General features: G+C 41.5%; 1 protein-coding gene across 1 annotated transcript in view; it reads left to right on the top strand.

The window, feature by feature from the left end:
- The window catches only part of LOC139422850 (uncharacterized), a 54448-nt gene extending 47338 nt beyond the window's left edge, over nt 1-7110 (top strand). Inside the window, exon 11 of the mRNA XM_071174262.1 lies at nt 1959-7110. Within this exon, the coding sequence (XP_071030363.1) occupies nt 1959-2129 (171 nt within the window). The 3' untranslated portion in view covers nt 2130-7110. The remainder of the gene's footprint in view (nt 1-1958) is intronic.
- Nucleotides 7111-17269: the final 10159 nt, after the last annotated feature.

Genomic DNA, 17269 nt, shown 5'->3' with positions numbered 1-17269 from the left:
TATTGTACATGTAGCCTAATGTGTTGTCTTAAAGGGACATTTCTATTGTACATGTAGCCTAATGTGTTGTCTTAAAGAGACATCTCTATTGTACATGTAGCCTAATGTGTTGTCTTAAAGAGACATCTCTATTGTACATGTAGCCTAATGTGTTGTCTTAAAGGGACATCTCTATTGTACATGTAGCCTAATGTGTTGTCATAAAGAGACATCTCTATTGTACATGTAGCCTAATGTGTTGTCATAAAGAGACATCTCTATTGTACATGTAGCCTTATGTGTTGTCTTAAAGAGACATAATGTGTTGTCTTAAAGGGACATCTCTATTGTACATGTAGCCTAATGTGTTGTCTTAAAGAGACATAATGTGTTGTCTTAAAGAGACATTTCTATTGTACATGTAGCCTAATGTGTTGTCTTAAAGAGACATCTCTATTGTACATGTAGCCTAATGTGTTGTCTTAAAGAGACATAATGTGTTGTCTTAAAGAGACATTTCTATTGTACAGGTATCCTAATGTGTTGTCTTAAAGAGACATAATGTGTTGTCTTAAAGGGACATAATGTGTTGTCATAAAGAGACATCTCTATTGTACATGTAGCCTAATGTGTTGTCTTAAAGAGACATCTCTATTGTACATGTAGCCTAATGTGTTGCATTTTAAAGGGACATTTCTATTGTACATGTAGCCTAATGTGTTGTCTTAAAGGGACATAATGTGTTGTGTCTGAAAGGGACATAATGTGTTGTGTCTTAAAGGGACATAATGTGTTGTGTCTTAAAGGGACATCATGTGTTGTGTCTTAAAGGGACATCATGTGTTGTGTCTTAAAGGGACATCATGTGTTGTGTCTTAAAGGGACATCATGTGTTGTGTCTTAAAGGGACATCATGTGTTGTGTCTTAAAGGGACATAATGTGTTGTCTTAAAGGGACATCATGTGTTGTCTTAAAGGGACATCATGTGTTGTGTCTTAAAGGGACATCATGTAATGTCTTAAAGGGACATAATGTGTTGTGTCTTAAAGGGACATCATGTGTTGTGTCTTAAAGGGACATCATGTGTTGTCTTAAAGGGACATCATGTGTTGTGTCTTAAAGGGACATCATGTGTTGTGTCTTAAAGGGACATCATGTGTTGTGTCTTAAAGGGACATAATGTGTTGTTTCTTAAAGGTACATAATGTGTTGTGTCTTAAAGGGACATAATGTGTTGTGTCTTAAAGGGACATCATGTGTTGTGTCTTAAAGGGACATCATGTGTTGTGTCTTAAAGGGACATCATGTGTTGTGTCTTAAAGGGACATAATGTGTTGTGTCTTAAAGGGACATAATGTGTTGTGTCTTAAAGGGACATAATGTGTTGTCTTAAAGGGACATAATGTGTTGTCTTAAAGGGACATCATGTGTTGTGTCTTAAAGGGACATCATGTGTTGTCTTAAAGGGACATCATGTGTTGTGTCTTAAAGGGACATCATGTGTTGTGTCTTAAAGGGACATCATGTGTTGTGTCTTAAAGGGACATAATGTGTTGTGTCTTAAAGGGACATAATGTGTTGTGTCTTAAAGGGACATAATGTGTTGTCTTAAAGGTACATAATGTGTTGTGTCTTAAAGGGACATCATGTGTTGTGTCTTAAAGGGACATCATGTGTTGTGTCTTAAAGGGACATCATGTGTTGTGTCTTAAAGGGACATAATGTGTTGTGTCTTAAAGGGACATCATGTGTTGTGTCTTAAAGGGACATCATGTGTTGTGTCTTAAAGGGACATCATGTGTTGTGTCTTAAAGGGACATCATGTGTTGTCTTAAAGGGACATAATGTGTTGTCTTAAAGGGACATAATGTGTTGTCTTAAAGGGACATCATGTGTTGTGTCTTAAAGGGACATAATGTGTTGCGTCTTATGGTACATCTCTATTGCCACCAGAAAGACATCTGTATTTGTGTTTCAGGTAGCGTGTGGGTACCTGCTCCAGCACTATGATTGGGACCTGAGCCCCTACTCACAGGACCTCCAGTACAAATGGTTGCCTGTGTCCCGGCCCACTGTCCCTCCAATGGTGAGCTTCACTGAGCTGGAGCTGGAGAGCAGTGCCACAGACCTGCCTGATGGTCCACCCTAAAGACCAAAGCATGGACACTGAGAGGCAGGTGGATAGGACGAGGAGAGGCCCCACTGTAGCAGTGGTCCTAATGGTCTCTCAAGGACACCAGTATGTGCAGATCTTAGTTATTACCCTTCCCTCGATCTTCCTGTACTGATTTAAAGATAATGTTGATATGGATCACTGTTCACATACTGTTCACATACAATACTGTATATTGTCCAGAACGGGACTGAAAACAGTGACAGTGTCATACAGTTGAAGTCGGAAGTTTACATACACCTAGTCAAATACATTTAAACTCAGTTTTTCACAATTCCTGACATTTAATCTGAGAAAGAATTCCCGTCACCACTTTATTTTAAGAATGTGAAATGTCAGAAAAATAGTAGAGAGAATGATTTCAGCTTTTATTTCTTTCACACATTCCCAGTGGGTCAGAAGTTTACATACACTCAATTAGTATTTGGTAGCATTGCCTTTAAATTGTTTAACTTGGGTGAATCATTCAGGGTAGCCTTCCACAAGCTTCCCACAATAAGTTGGGTGAATTTTGGCCCATTCCTCCTGACAGAGCTGGTGTAACTGAGTCAGGTTTGTAGGCCTCCTTGCTCGCACACGCTTTTTCAGTTCTGCCCACACATTTTATATAGGTTTAAGGTCAGGGCTTTGGGATGGCCACTCCAATACCTTGACTTTGTTGTCCTTAAGCCATTTTGCCACAACTTTGGAAGTATGCTTGGGGTCATTGTCCATTTGGAAGACCCATTTGTGACCAAGCTTTAACTTCCTGACTGATGTCTTGAGATGTTGGTTCAATATATTCACATAATTTTCCTCCTCATGATGCCATCTATTTTGTGAAGTGCACCAGTCCCTCCTGCAGCAAAGCACCCCCACATCATGATGCTGCCACCCCCGCGCTTCACGGTTGGGATGGTGTTCTTCGGCTTGCAAGCCTCCCCCTTTTTCCTCCAAACATAACGATGGCCATACAGGTCTATTTTGTTTCATCAGACCAGAGGACATTTCTCCAGAAAGTACAATCTTTGTCCCCATGTGCAGTTGCAAACCGTAGTCTGGCTTTTTTATGGCGGTTTTGGAGCAGTGGCTTCTTCCTTGCTGAGCGGCGTTTCAGGTTATGTCGATACAGGACTCGTTTTACTGTGGATATAGATACTTTTGTACCTGTTTCCTCCAGCATCTTCACAAGGTCCTTTGCTGTTGTTCTGGGATTGATCGCACCAAATTACGTTCATCTCTAGGAGACAGAACGTGTCTCCTTCCTGAGCGGTATGACGGTTGAGTAGTCCCATATTGTTTGTACAAATGAACGTGGCACCTTCAGGCGTCTGGAAATTGCTCCCAAGGATTAACCAGACTTGTGGAGGTCTTGGCTGATTTCTTTTGATTTTCCCATGATGTCAAGCAAAGAGGCACTGAGTTTGAAGGTAGGCCTTGAAATACATCCACAGTTACACCTCCAATTGACTCAAATGATGTCAATTAGCCTATCAGAAACTTCTAAAGCCATGACATAATTTTCTGGAATTTTCCAAGCTGTTTAAAGGCACAGTCAACTTAGTGTATGTAAACCTCTGACCCACTGGAATTGTGATACAGTGAATGATAAAAAAATCTAATCAAATGTATTTGTCACATACACATGGTTAGCATGTTAATGCGAGTGTAGCGAAATGCTTGTGCTTCTAGTTCCAACAATTCAGTAATAACCAACGAGTAATCTAACCTAACAATTCCAAAACTACTACCTTATACACACAAGTGTAAAGGGATAAAGAATATGTACATAAAGATATATGAATGAGTGATGGTACAGAACGGCAGAGGCAAGATGCAGTAGATGGTATCGAGTACAGTATATACATATGAGATGAGTAATGTAGGGTATGTAAACAAAGTGGCGTAGTTTAAAGTGGCTAGTGATACATGTATTACATAAAAATGCAGTAGATGATATAGAGTACAGTATATACATATACATATGAGATGAGTAATGTAGGGTATGTAAACATTATATTAAGTAGCATTGTTTAAAGTGGCTAGTGATATATTTTACATCAATTCCCATTATTAAAGTGGCTGGAGTTGAGTCAGTGTGTTGGCAGCAGCCACTCAATGTGAGTGGTGGCTGTTTAACAGTCTGATGGCCTTGAGATAGAAGCTGTTTTTCAGTCTCTCGGTCCCCGCTTTGATGCACCTGTACTGACCTCGCCTTCTGGATTATAGCGGGGTGAACAGGCAGTGGCTCGGGTGGTTGTTGTCCTTGATGATCTTTATGACCTTCCTGTGACATCGGTTGGTGTAGGTGTCCTGGAGCAGGTAGTTTGCCCCCGGTGATGCGTTGTGCAGACATCACTACCCTCTGGAGAGCCTTACGGTTGTGGAGGGAGCAGTTGCCGTACCAGGCGGGGATACAGCCCGACAGGATGCTCTCGATTGTGCATCTGTAGAAGTTTGTGAGTGCTTTTGGTGACAAGCTGAATTTCTTCAGCCTCCTGAGGTTGAAGAGGCGCTGCTACGCCTTCTTCACAACACTGTGACTGGAAGGTTGCAAGTTCAAACCCCCGAGCTGACAAGGTACAAATCTGTCGTTCTGCCCCTGAACAGGCAGTTAACCCACTGTTCCTAGGCCGTCATTGAAAATAAGAATTTGTTCTTAACTGACTTGCCTAGTTAAATAAAGGTAAAATAAAACAATTTAAAAAAATAAAATAAAAGTCTGTGTGGGTGGACTAATTCAGTTTGTCTGTGATGTGTACGCCGAGGAACTTAAAACTTACTACCCTCTCCACTACTGTCCCATCGATGTGGATAGGGGGGTGCTCCCTCTGCTGTTTCCTGAAGTCCACAATCATCTCCTTAGTTTTGTTGACGTTGAGTGTGAGGTTATTTTCATGACACCACACTCCGAGGGCCCTCACCTCCTCCATGTAGGCCGTCTCGTCATTGTTGGTAATCAAGCCTACCACTGTAGGATTGATGCTGCCATCAATCCACGGTTTCTGGTTTGGGAATGTTTTAATCGTTGCTATGGGAACGGCATCTTCAATGCACTTTCTAATGAACTCGCTCACCGAATCAGCGTATTCGTCAATGTTGTTGTTGGACGCAGTGCGGAACATATCCCAGTCCACGTGATGGAAGCAGTCTTGCAGCGTGGAATCAGATTGGTCGGACCAGTGTTGAACAGACCTCAGCGCGGGAGCTTCTTGTTTTAGCTTCTGTCTGTAGGCAGGGAGCAACAAAATGGAGTCGTGGTCAGCTTTTCCCAAAAGGAGGGCCTTATATGCGTCGCGGAAGTTAGAATAGCAATGATCCAAAGTTTTACCAGCCCTGGTTGCGCAATCGATAAGTGAAATAATCTGTCTGTAAACAATTGTTGGAAAAGTTACTTGTGTCATACTTGTGTCATAACCGACTTGGAAAAAGTATAGTTTGTTAACAAGAAATTTGTGGAGGGGTTGAAAAAATAGTTTTAATGACTCCAAGATAAGTGTATGTAAACTTCCTACTTCGACTGTGTCTCTGTTCTTGAGTCCGCCTCGTAGGGGACTGTTTCCTGACTACTGCCAAGGTGTGGTGGTCTTTCTAGCGCTTTTAGCTGCCGAAGCATCACCCAGGCAGAGCCTGCTTCAGGCACAAGTTACATAAGCTGTCACTTAGGGCCCTGGCCCCTAGGAGGCCCCTGACCTCAATTAGCCATGTCAGCTAACACTTTTTATATTGGTAAGTTAGTTTAGCGAGTTTTCTAAACTAGTAGTAGGCTAATCATGGGCGAATACCGACTGGGAAAGCAGGGCACGTGCCCAGTGGCCTTGACTTCCATTGGGCCTCCATTGATTGATCTCTGCCCCGAAGCTAAATTAGTAGAATTGCATGAAATTTGTTATAAAATATTTAAAATGTCTCTCCCAGCCCCATGGCAAAATGTGTAGAACTGCAGGAAGAGAGGGGGAACACAATTCTTTTTTTGCAGGCTTGGTGGGGCGGCCCCGCCACCCAAATCTCGATTAGGGCCCCCAGAAGGCTAGATCTGGCCCTGTACCCAGGTATGTGCTACACTTCAGAAGCACACAGCTACCCGATGAAGAGCTCCGGGCATGTCTAAATAACTGTTGCTGTTCCCTCTGTGTCATCGAAGCTTTCTCCGCTAAATCTACTGCCCAGCCTTTCTGAACTACCAAGCTGAACAACACATTATCATTTGAAGCTGTGGAAGAACATTGCCCAAGAACTACCAGATAATTTGTTTTGTTTGTTTTTTATTCATCTTTGAGATTCTCTTTGTAATGAAAAGCACTATATAAAATAAATTATGCTGATTTTTTTACTTTTTTAAAATTGTCAAGTTGCTGCCAATGATTGCAATATAGGTACATACTGCAGCCTACATTAGATGATGTTGCCCTATTTTAAGATTGTTGTTGTTTATATGTGTGTTTATTTAACCTTGGGAAAAAACTACTGTATCACACTTTGGATGCTTTAGGACTGTCTCTATCACTGCACCGTTAGCCTGTCATATGACAGGGGTTTTAACAGTTCTGCAGCACCAGAAGTCAAGGAATGCCCTCAGATTTCAGCATTGCACCAAGGGCTCCTGAAATGTTCCCCCTCTCACTTAGCAACCAGAAGTGCTTAGCAACGGTTCGTCCTAGCTACTCAGAGGTACCTAGCCCATGTTATTGTCTGGCTGCTTATTATCATGCAGCTCTCACCCTCACACAGACAGACATCTTCACATTAAACCTTTTGTTTATTATATCGGAGGGAACGGAAATATCTGCAAGCTGTTTTAGGTGAATGTGAATATGTCAATGGATATCTCATAATGTACATGTTTTTTATTTATTTTTTCTGTTCAATAGTAACTCTGAAATGATAGCCATTCTAGACTACTCTTAAAGGTTAAATATTAGCACTGTATAATATATTTGAATCCATCTTTATTAAAGATTATGATAAACTGTGAAAAGATGATTATGTATCTGATCATTACGATAGTAATTGAGCTATTTTTTCATTAGACAGATTGTGATAATATAACTTATTTCTTCAGGTCATGTAATATCCTCTGTATTACCTGGAAACACAATTCCATCAGATGTCATACTTTAAAAAAAATGTAATGTTCATTTTAAAAGTTCTATAAAATATTTATTATGCATTTACTATGTACTGATATTTTGTAGGTAATAATGTTTCCACTCTGTTTTTCTGTCAATCACAAGTAGTAAATCCCTAAGAATGCAAGCTATTTGAATGTAGAAACTCTCACTTTTTTATGAAAAACGCTAGCACAACAGTAGTTCAGTCTTAGTTAGTGAACAAATCTATTAAATGCAAGTTATGCTGCTTATCCTGGATGATGTTCCCATAAAGTCTACAGGACACTATTGTCCAGCGCTGCTACAGATGTAGGATCTTAATTTGAGCCAGTTTGCAACAGCAGGAAAATAATCCTGCAGCAACAGGAATTTTGTATTATTTTGTGGATTTTAATTAAGATTTTTGTAGGGGTTGATTTTTCATGAAGGGAAAATCTAGTCTGAAATTTCAAAGTGGAAATTACACATTTCAGTACCCTTTTTAAACCTCAAATATACTACAAGTTTTACATTTCCTGCATTTCAGGAAAATTCTCCTTGAACAGGGTGATCAAATTAAAATCCTACATGTGGACACTGCATAAACCTGTTGCCAGCACACATGAACACACTTTAGACATTGCTTGCACTATTACAGACAGGCTGGAGACAGAAGGTAAATAATAGCTGATTTGTGTCAATAGTAGTAATGCATGAGTCACTCTTGTTTTCCATTTAAGTTTCATGTTGAATATAAATGCAGGAAATACACACTTGTAGTGTGTTCAAGGCTTGAAAAGGCTTATAAAGTCTGTAATTTTCACTTTAATATGTCAGACTTGATTTGCCCTAACGAAAAATGTATTACACCCTACAAAAAATGTCTGTTAATTATAATCCACATAATTATTCACATTTCCTGTTGCTAAAGGATTATTTGCCTGCTGTAGAAAACTGGGTCAAATTAAGATCCTTCATCTGTAGTATCGACATTCTGGTCTGTGTGTGTGTTCTGTATTTTTCCCTGTTTTGTGCAGAATAGTTAAACCCATTCCGTTTACCTTCTCACAGACCGCTGTTTTGATCCTGTTGCATTAATGTAACATTGTGCACACATAGCTCTGTATTTTGATGCACACTGTAGGGCTCTCCTATCTCCTTCTCTAACTCCTACACAGACGAAACAGAATAGCAGGCCATTTGCCTCCAGTGAGGGCACATATCTCAATACATTTCGCCTACAGAGCCCAAGGCTCATGTACTGTATTAGCACTCAGCACTGTCAACAGAAAGAATGAACACATGCATGAGAGTTCTAAGATGAGCTGCTTTTGAATGCGTACATAATATCACTCAGGTTAGAAACACACATGTCCGGCTGTAACGGAAAACATACAGAGGAGCCCTTCAAGATCAGTTTACATATGTACAGACTTCTGGACACTGGAGAGAAAAACACACATGCCACCACACATACACACATAAACACGTTTTAGCACCTCAAGATCCAGTGGTCGCTCTTCCTGTCTCCCTGACCTCTCACCCCTTGTCCTGTCATGGTGATGAGGAAGTCATAGCCCACTTAGTTTTGTTTGGCCTGTTTCTCCCCCCTGATGCAGGAGGTGGACGGGGAACCAGATGTCACTACAAAGGGACAGACTCTCTTTTAATTACCATGCCTAATTAGAGTATGGCGGCTACAAGGAGCCCTGTGCCATTCAGCCTCACAGGACAACCTTTCACATGGTAATCAGATGAGGAAGAGGTCACAGGATACACCCCTGCATGGTCTGGAACTGGGTAGTATATGGACAGACACCACTCTATAATTGATCTGCTTTGTCCTTATTTGACTTTGTTGAGCATGTTCTGTCCTGCGTAGTGCTATTGATATGGAGCTGTTAGATATAGGTCATTTAGACCTATTTAGTGCAATAAACCTTATAGGACATAAAAACAACGGTCAATATACTGTATTACTTCAATACACAATGAATCAGGTTACATTCAGAGAGTAGAGTAGTACTTTATTGATCCCAAATTAGGAATTTTTTTTTTTAGGGGTGGTGAGCGTGTAGATTTCGACAAGGGGGTTTACAAAGCCACACCACGCCATGTCCCATTCACTCACCTGCTCCAGTAAATTAAGTAACCTCCCTCTGTGTGCTGGGAGAAGAAGTCCATCCCTCCCGACATCCCTTTGTCCAACTCTCCTTCCATCTCTCCCTTTCTCCCTCAGAGAGGCCCAGGAGGGACCATGTCAGAGCACATCCCTCAGGGTCAGGTCAATTCCATTATCACAGATAGAATTGGCTTCCTGTGCAGCGCTGGGACTAATAACCATCTCTCAACACACACACACACACACACACACACACACACACACACTCTCTTACTTCTCCAAGCTGGGGGAGACTGACTCACATGTTAAATCTCTGGTCCGGTCTGTGTGCATTTGCTGAGGTATTAGGAATGGGTAACATGCTCTCTCTCCTCACACTGTAGCGGGGACCATCTCTACCCTTCCATATGACTGTTCATGCTAATAGTAATGAATACTGCAAGAAGTCCATTCACCCCCACAGCTGAGTCATGTACTCTATTTACAGCCACTTGGAAGCTCATGCAGAGGTAGGCCATGTATCGTTTTGCGCACTACATGCCTACTAATGTTATGGCAGAATCTGCAATAAATCAATTACCGGCCTGAAACAACACATTTTTCACTGTCACCTCAGCGAGCACAGGAGATCATTTGGTTTTATTTTCCTGGCTTTCTTGTCACATTCCATTAGGCAGGAAGGGAGAGGGTGAGAAAGTAGAACATTGGGATTCACAGAGAATCCACAAGTGGATTCAAACCAATAATCTATTCAAGCCTTCAAACAAACATGAACTGTGGTGTATTGCACAGGCAGGTAAAAAGGAGAAGGAGAGATAAACTACTATTTCCATACCCAGCACCTCTCCTATGCCATGTAAAATCAAGCCTGGTAAACACACACCGTTACATACACACCTGCTCACTCAGCTCCTTCTACTGATTGCTCCTCATTGACCCTCAGCACTGACATCTTCTGTCTCTCTCTGCACTAGCAAGCTCAGCTCAAGTACACACGCACGCACACATGCGCACACGTACAGATGCACACACATAGAAACACACCAACACACACACCTCCTGTCTCCCTGCTGTGTGTGGTTGCCTGCATGGCTGGCTGGATCTCCAGAGCTGGCAGGAAGATGGGCAATTACTCACTGGGGTCTCTTTAATTGTGTCACTTTTCATCCCAAAAGTCACAGCTCTCTCTTGTCTCCTCAATCAACACTAGTTGTTAATTGCAACACCATGGAAGAACACTTGAACTGTGTCTTCACCTGTGGAAAGGGGAAGAAAAGGAGGTTAGGTGAACCAAGGTTACAAACACGTCCTGAAGAGACAATAATTCATAGTCAATCTACAAAACCTGAAAATATATATATATTTTTAAACGTGGCCGATATAGGTAGAGGATATTACCAAAAAAAATGTAAAAACCTGGATAACTTTTCAAATCAGCTTTTTAAAGTAAGAAGCAGAGTGTCAACATCTACGTGACACATGCCTCTCCTCTCCTCCAGTGATTTGATCAGCTCTATCTCCAGTGGCAGGCAGGCAGCCGACCGGGCGATGAGGAGTGGGTTATATCTCTGTGGTGACTCACTACAGGTGAGCTGACAGGCCACAGCCCTGCAGCATATCAAACAGAATGATTCATCCTTTCTCAGGAGCCAAGACACACCTGGATGACTGGCCTCTGAGCATGTGATGTTGCCAGAGAGACTCTTCTCCTTCCTCCTGTGATAAAGGCCGTTTGAACTGATTACATCCAACAGGGACAACATGTCCTTTATTTCCCTCTTTGGAAAATCTGCATCATAATGTTAATAATATGTTGACTAATAGCTTTATTTGAAGTGATAACTCTTAACTCTGTTATGGGTATGTTTGTAATCATTAAGGACTGGGGAGTTTTTCAGGATAAAAAAGAAACATTATGTAGCTAAGAATAGGAAAAATCCTGATTCAGTCTGCTTTACACCAGACACTGGGAGAGGAAGTTGCCATCATTAACTTAGCTGATGACACAACAGTGTCCTGATCACCGACAACGACGAGACAGGCCATAGGGAGGAGGTCAGAGACCTGGCTGTGTGGTGCCAGGACAACAACCTCTCCCTCAACATGATCAAGACAAAGGAGATGATTGTGGACTACAGGAAAAAGAGGACCGAGCACGCCCCCATTCTCATCGACGGGGCTGCAGTGGAGCAGGTTGAGAGCTTCAAGTTCCTTGGTGTCCACATCACCAACAAACTAACATGGTCCAAGCACACCAAGACAGTTGTGAAGAGGGCATGACAAAACCTATTCCCCCTCAGGAGACCGAAAAGATTTGGCATGGGTCCTCAGATCCTCAAAAGGTTCTACAGCTGCACCATCGAGAGCATGGTGGCATCTGATGGCATCACTGCCTGGTATGGCAACTGCTCGGCCTCCAACCGCAAGGCACTACAGAGGGTAGTGCGAACAGCCCAGTACATCACTGGGGCCAAGCTTCCTGCCATCCAGGACCTTTATACCAGGCGGTGTCAGAGGAAGGCCCTAAAAACTGTCAAAGACTCCAGCCACCCTAGTCATAGATGGTTCTCTCTGCTACCGCACGTCAAGCGATACCGGAGCGCCAAGTCAAGGTCCAAGAGGCTTCTTAACAGCTTCTACCCCAAGCCATAAGACTCCTGAACATCTAATCAAATTGCTACCCAGACTATTTGCATTGCCCCACCCCTCCCCCTACTTTAATAACTCTACCTATATGTACAGATTACCTCAACTAACCGGGGCCCCCGCACATTGACTCTGTACCGGTACCTCCCTGTATATAGTCTCGCTATTGTTATTTTACTGCTGCTCTTTAATTACTTGTTACTTTTATTTCTTGTTCTTATCCGTTTTTATTTGTTTAGCGGCATTGTTGGTTAGGGGCTCATAAGTAAGCATTTCACTGTTGTATTCGGCGCATGTGACTAATACCATTTGATTTGATTTGATTTGATTTCACCCTTCAGCGGGACAATAACCTAAAACATTCCAAATCTACACTGAAGTTGCTTACCAAGAAGACAGTGAATGTTCCTGAGTGGCTGAGTTACAGTTTTGACTTAAATCTACTTGGAAATCTATGGCAAGACCTGAAAATGGTTGTAGCAATGATCTAGCAATGATCAACAACCAATTTGACAGAGCTTGAAGAAATAATGGGCAATGTCGCCCATCTTCGAGACTTACACAGAAAGACACAGCTGTAATCGCTGCCAAAGGCTTTTTCAAAGTATTGACTCAGGGGTATGAATACCTATGTAAATGAGATATTTTGGTATTACATTTTCAAAAAATGTGCTAACATTTCTAAAAACATGTTTTCACTTTTTCATTATTGGGGTATTGTGGGAGAAAAAAATCCAAACCATAAGTCAAGGGGTATGAATACTTTCTGAAGGCACTGTAAGTGTCTTCCTCAAGGGCACATCAACAGATCTTTTGGTTGCTGGCCCAATGTTATAACTGCTACGCTACCTGCCCCCCATTAGACATGTAAATAATAAATGGTAGTCCGATTCGGTCAGATTCTGCGGAAACAAATGTTTCTCAGAATCAGCAGGCAAACTATTTAAAAAGGAACTATGTGACAAACATACGCATCAGACTCTCCAGCCTAGTCGTACTTCATAATATAATATATATCATAATAGTACTTCTAACAGAAGCCTAGTCTATAACAATGGTCATTATCATCTGATTTGGAACTGACTATACAGTTGTCAGCCTTATCCAATCAAGAATAGAAAGCATATGGCTGGCCTCATTCATAAGGGTGAAGACTACTGTGTGTTCTACTGTGTGTTCTGCTGTGTGTTCTACTGTGTGTTCTGCTGTTTGGTCTGCCGTCTGTTTTACTGTGTGTTTGTTCTACTGTGTGTTCTACTGTGTGTTTGTTCTACTGTGTGTTTGTTCTACTTTGTGTTCTGCTGTGTGTTCTACTGTGTGTTCAGCTGTGTGTTTGTTATACTGTGTGTTCTACTGTGTGTTTGTTCTACTGTGTGTTTGTTCTACTGTGTGTTTGTTTTACTGTGTGTTTGTTCTACTGTGTGTTCAGCTGTGTGTTTGTTCTACTGTGTGTTCTACTTTTTGTTCTACTGTGTGTTCTACTGTGTGTTCTGCTGTGTGTTCTGCGATGTGTTTGTTCTGCTGTATGTTCTACTTCATTTATACCAAAGCTTCTTTATGACCTTTTAATTGGGTCAGAGGGCCCAGGAAATAAGTATCTTTATCCTGGTTGAGAAATAGGGTTTATCAACACTCTTTGAGAAAGACCCAACAAAAGGCCACTTGTTTTTGTGGCCTTGCTTTTACCGTTGCAGCAGGCCAGACCAGACCAGGGCACAGTTAAAGGGGTCGGACACGTTTCTGATGTTCCTTTCAGATCAAGGAGGTCAGCTGCCAAGCTAGTATTTGTCCTTATAAACCTCATAGTTTGTGATTAGGTTAAATTAACAAAAATAATAGTTTTTATTATTTTGACTATTAATGTTATTGGTTGCCTGTTCCAAACATGACTATACCACTAACACCATGTGGCACAACATTCACACGGCTCCTTGGATATTCGCATTTTCCTTGTAAAGTGAAAGGCAGTTTGTTGCAATAGGCCTACAATGTTAATTTAAGTATAGCCAAGTATGAGTTGGAAAAAGTACCAGGGAATTTTGAATTTTGCTTCCTGGTGGTACGATCTGAGTAGATGGTAGCGTGGGCGAGTTAGGAATTCACGTTGAGCTGTTTGCATAATTAAGCCTTTCATGGGAAGATTGTGGGTTAAAATACACTACTATGATCCCTGAGTAGAATTCATATTGGAGTCATGGTTAGGCAATTGCCTATTCTTCCTTCCTCAACAGTATAAATAGGCAGCATATCACCTGGAAAACTGTGAGTAACTGTCATTTCCCCACAAGGTACCATTATAGCCTAGATAGATCCACACAGAGATGGTCATGTGGTCATGAACAGCCCACTCAAACAACTTCACTATTCTTCACTTGAAATGATCACCGCATATTAACCTTCCAGATTACCCTTCATTCCAGCCAGATTAGTCTAAGAACATTATATTGCAAACTTTTATAATCTTTCAGACAAGCTGGACAGGAATAGTTAGTGAAAATGAAAGGACTGAATTAAAGTGATTCTTTGTAGAGGTCATCATTTCTCTCTGCATTGTGATTACAGGTATATGCAGTAATTAAAAGTAATTATACAGCATGAAGAGAACCTCTCTTCTGAAGGCTACATTGTACCCTGAATTTGTTGTCTTCACTTGTTCTTTTATTCTTTATTTAGTCTATCTTACAAACATATTGCCAGGGCATTCAAATTTCCACTGAGGTGTTACCACAGCAACTTGTCTTCCTGTCAAGAACGGACATCTTTGATGCATCACCTCTCTCTTCTCTCTAAAATCCCACCAAGCCACACCCCTGTCCTATGGTCCTATTTGTTCTGTAGAGATTTGAATTTCAATCTTTCTAACAGTCAATGGATTCAACCATGGGCCTACAGCCTAAAAAGTATATGAATAAGAGGCAGTGAAGGGTACTGACTAGATAAAGCTTGAACAGGAACATTGGCACCTCCACCAATATTTGGCTGCTTTTACTTTTTGTTTTAATTTAGTTTTATTTCCCAATACACACATCAGTAGAGGAAGTGTCCATATCAGGGTTCCCCAACTTGTGGCCCAGAGCCAAATTTTTCTCCGGGTGGTTTTATTTGGTCCCCCAAGTTGTCTGAGCAAAAATATATATATATATTTGTATTTTATTTTATTTTTTTACATTAAAGACTGTAAAAACACCAGGAGTTTTGAAATTATTAGGTTTTAGTCTACTATTATACAGTGGGGCAAAAAAGTATTTGGGCAGCCACCAATTGTGCAAGTTCTCCCACTTAAAAAAGATGAGAGAGGCCTGTAATTTTCATCATAGGTACACTTCAACTATGACAGGCAAAATGAGAAATAAAAATCCAGAAAATCACATTGTAGGATTTTTAATGAATGTATTTGCAAATGATGGTGGAAAATAAGTATTTGGTCAATAACAAAAGTTTATCTCAATACTTTGTTATATACCCTTTGTTGGCAATGACAGAGGTCAAACGTTTTCTGTAAGTCTTCACAAGGTTTTCACACACTGTTGCTGGTATTTTGGCCCATTCCTCCATGCAGATCTCCTCTAGAGCAGTGATGTTTTGGGGCTGTTGCTGGGCTGTTGCTGGGCAATACGGACTTTCAACTACCTCCAAAGATTTTCTATGGGGTTGAGATCTGGAGACTGGCTAGGCCACTCCAGGACCTTGAAATTCTTCTTACGAAGCCAATCCTTCGTTGCCCGGGCGGTGTGTTTGGGATCATTGTCATGCTGAAAGACCCAGCCACGTTTCATCTTCAATGCCCTTGCTGATGGAAGGAGGTTTTCACTCAAAATCTCACGATACATGGCCCCATTCATTCTTTCCTTTACACGGATCAGTCGTCCTGGTCCCTTTGCAGAGAAACAGCCCCAAAGCATGATATTTCCACCCCCATGCTTCACAGTAGGTATGGTGTTCTTTGGATGCAACTCAGCATTCTTTGTCCTCCAAACACGACGAGTTGAGTTTTTACCAAAACTGTATATTTTGGTTTCATCTGACCATATGACATTCTCCCAATCTTCTTCTGGATCATTCAAATGCTCTCTAGCAAACTTCAGACGGGCCCCACTGTATCTGTTTGGGATTCTTGAAGTCATTTTGCAGTCAAATTATTTGTAATTATGTTCTGACCATCCACTCAAGAAACAAATTGTCCCGTGGCTGAATCTAGTTGATGATCACTGGTCTATATGATCACCTTGCCCCTGTTTGAGTGGGTTTGAATCACACATCGCATCGTCCCTATACCTACTGCCTCACTGTCAGTCTGCCAGAACCCCTGCCGTCCCTTCCTGATCCAACACTCCCAGGTTCTCAGATGGTTGTCAGATAGTTGTCACACATTTTTACAGCGGTTTCAGCCCACTGTGGCAGTTAGACCAACAGAGCCAGATGTGTTTGCTTTAGCAGCTTGTCGTTTTCCATGTGAGACAGATGTGCACGTCTCCTTCCATTTTCATTACTCCTCAGTCGTCAGTTACCTGACTCATTCTGGGTGAGTGGGGATCATCCCGACATGGTAAATATAAACCATAAAATGATTCCCTCTGTGGGAAACTTGCAGCATAGCCCAGCAGGCCTAGCTTGTTAAGTCAAACCTCTACAAGGTCAGAGAATGATTCACCCTATTCACAGCTGAGTGGATGCAACCCAGTAATGAAGAATATAGCTCACAAATAAGAAAAAATGGCAGAGAAATGTTCTCACACACAGCTACCAGCTTTTGTGTTCAGCCCCATTTTGGTGGTGGCTGGGTGGAACAGGTTTTTATAAATACATTTAATTGACTGCCGATAGGTACTTGTCACAGTGGGAGGCCGTTCCTTCTCTTACTAAAACAAAAGTGGCACCTGCTGTGTGCCGACCCGATAGTAACGAACCTGACGTTTCTACTTGTAGAATCGGCCAACAACTTGACTTTGAGCCAATTAGAGAGCACGAACCCCCACGTGGGGAGCCAACATTAGTGACAATAACATCACGGTTGAATGTCATGAGCCAGTCACACTTCATATGCAATGTAGGCTATGGGATGGTAGTTAGCTAAGTGCACAGACAATGCACAAAACAAAATACTTCCTCCAAGCTAGCTAACCACTGTAGCTAGTATTGGCATTTTAATTAAATCATAAATCAGCTGCCTGTGTTAGCTGCAGAGTTAGTGCAGTGTCTTTAGCTAGCTAGCTACGTTGTGCTAGCTAGCTAATATGCTAACTGGCAGTATGTGATTACGGAGAGTGAATTAAATTGTT

Source organism: Oncorhynchus clarkii, chromosome 12 (assembly GCF_045791955.1).
Source record: "Oncorhynchus clarkii lewisi isolate Uvic-CL-2024 chromosome 12, UVic_Ocla_1.0, whole genome shotgun sequence".
In the NCBI taxonomy this organism is placed as follows: domain Eukaryota; kingdom Metazoa; phylum Chordata; class Actinopteri; order Salmoniformes; family Salmonidae; genus Oncorhynchus; species Oncorhynchus clarkii.
This window is presented reverse-complemented; position numbering and strand designations above follow the sequence as displayed.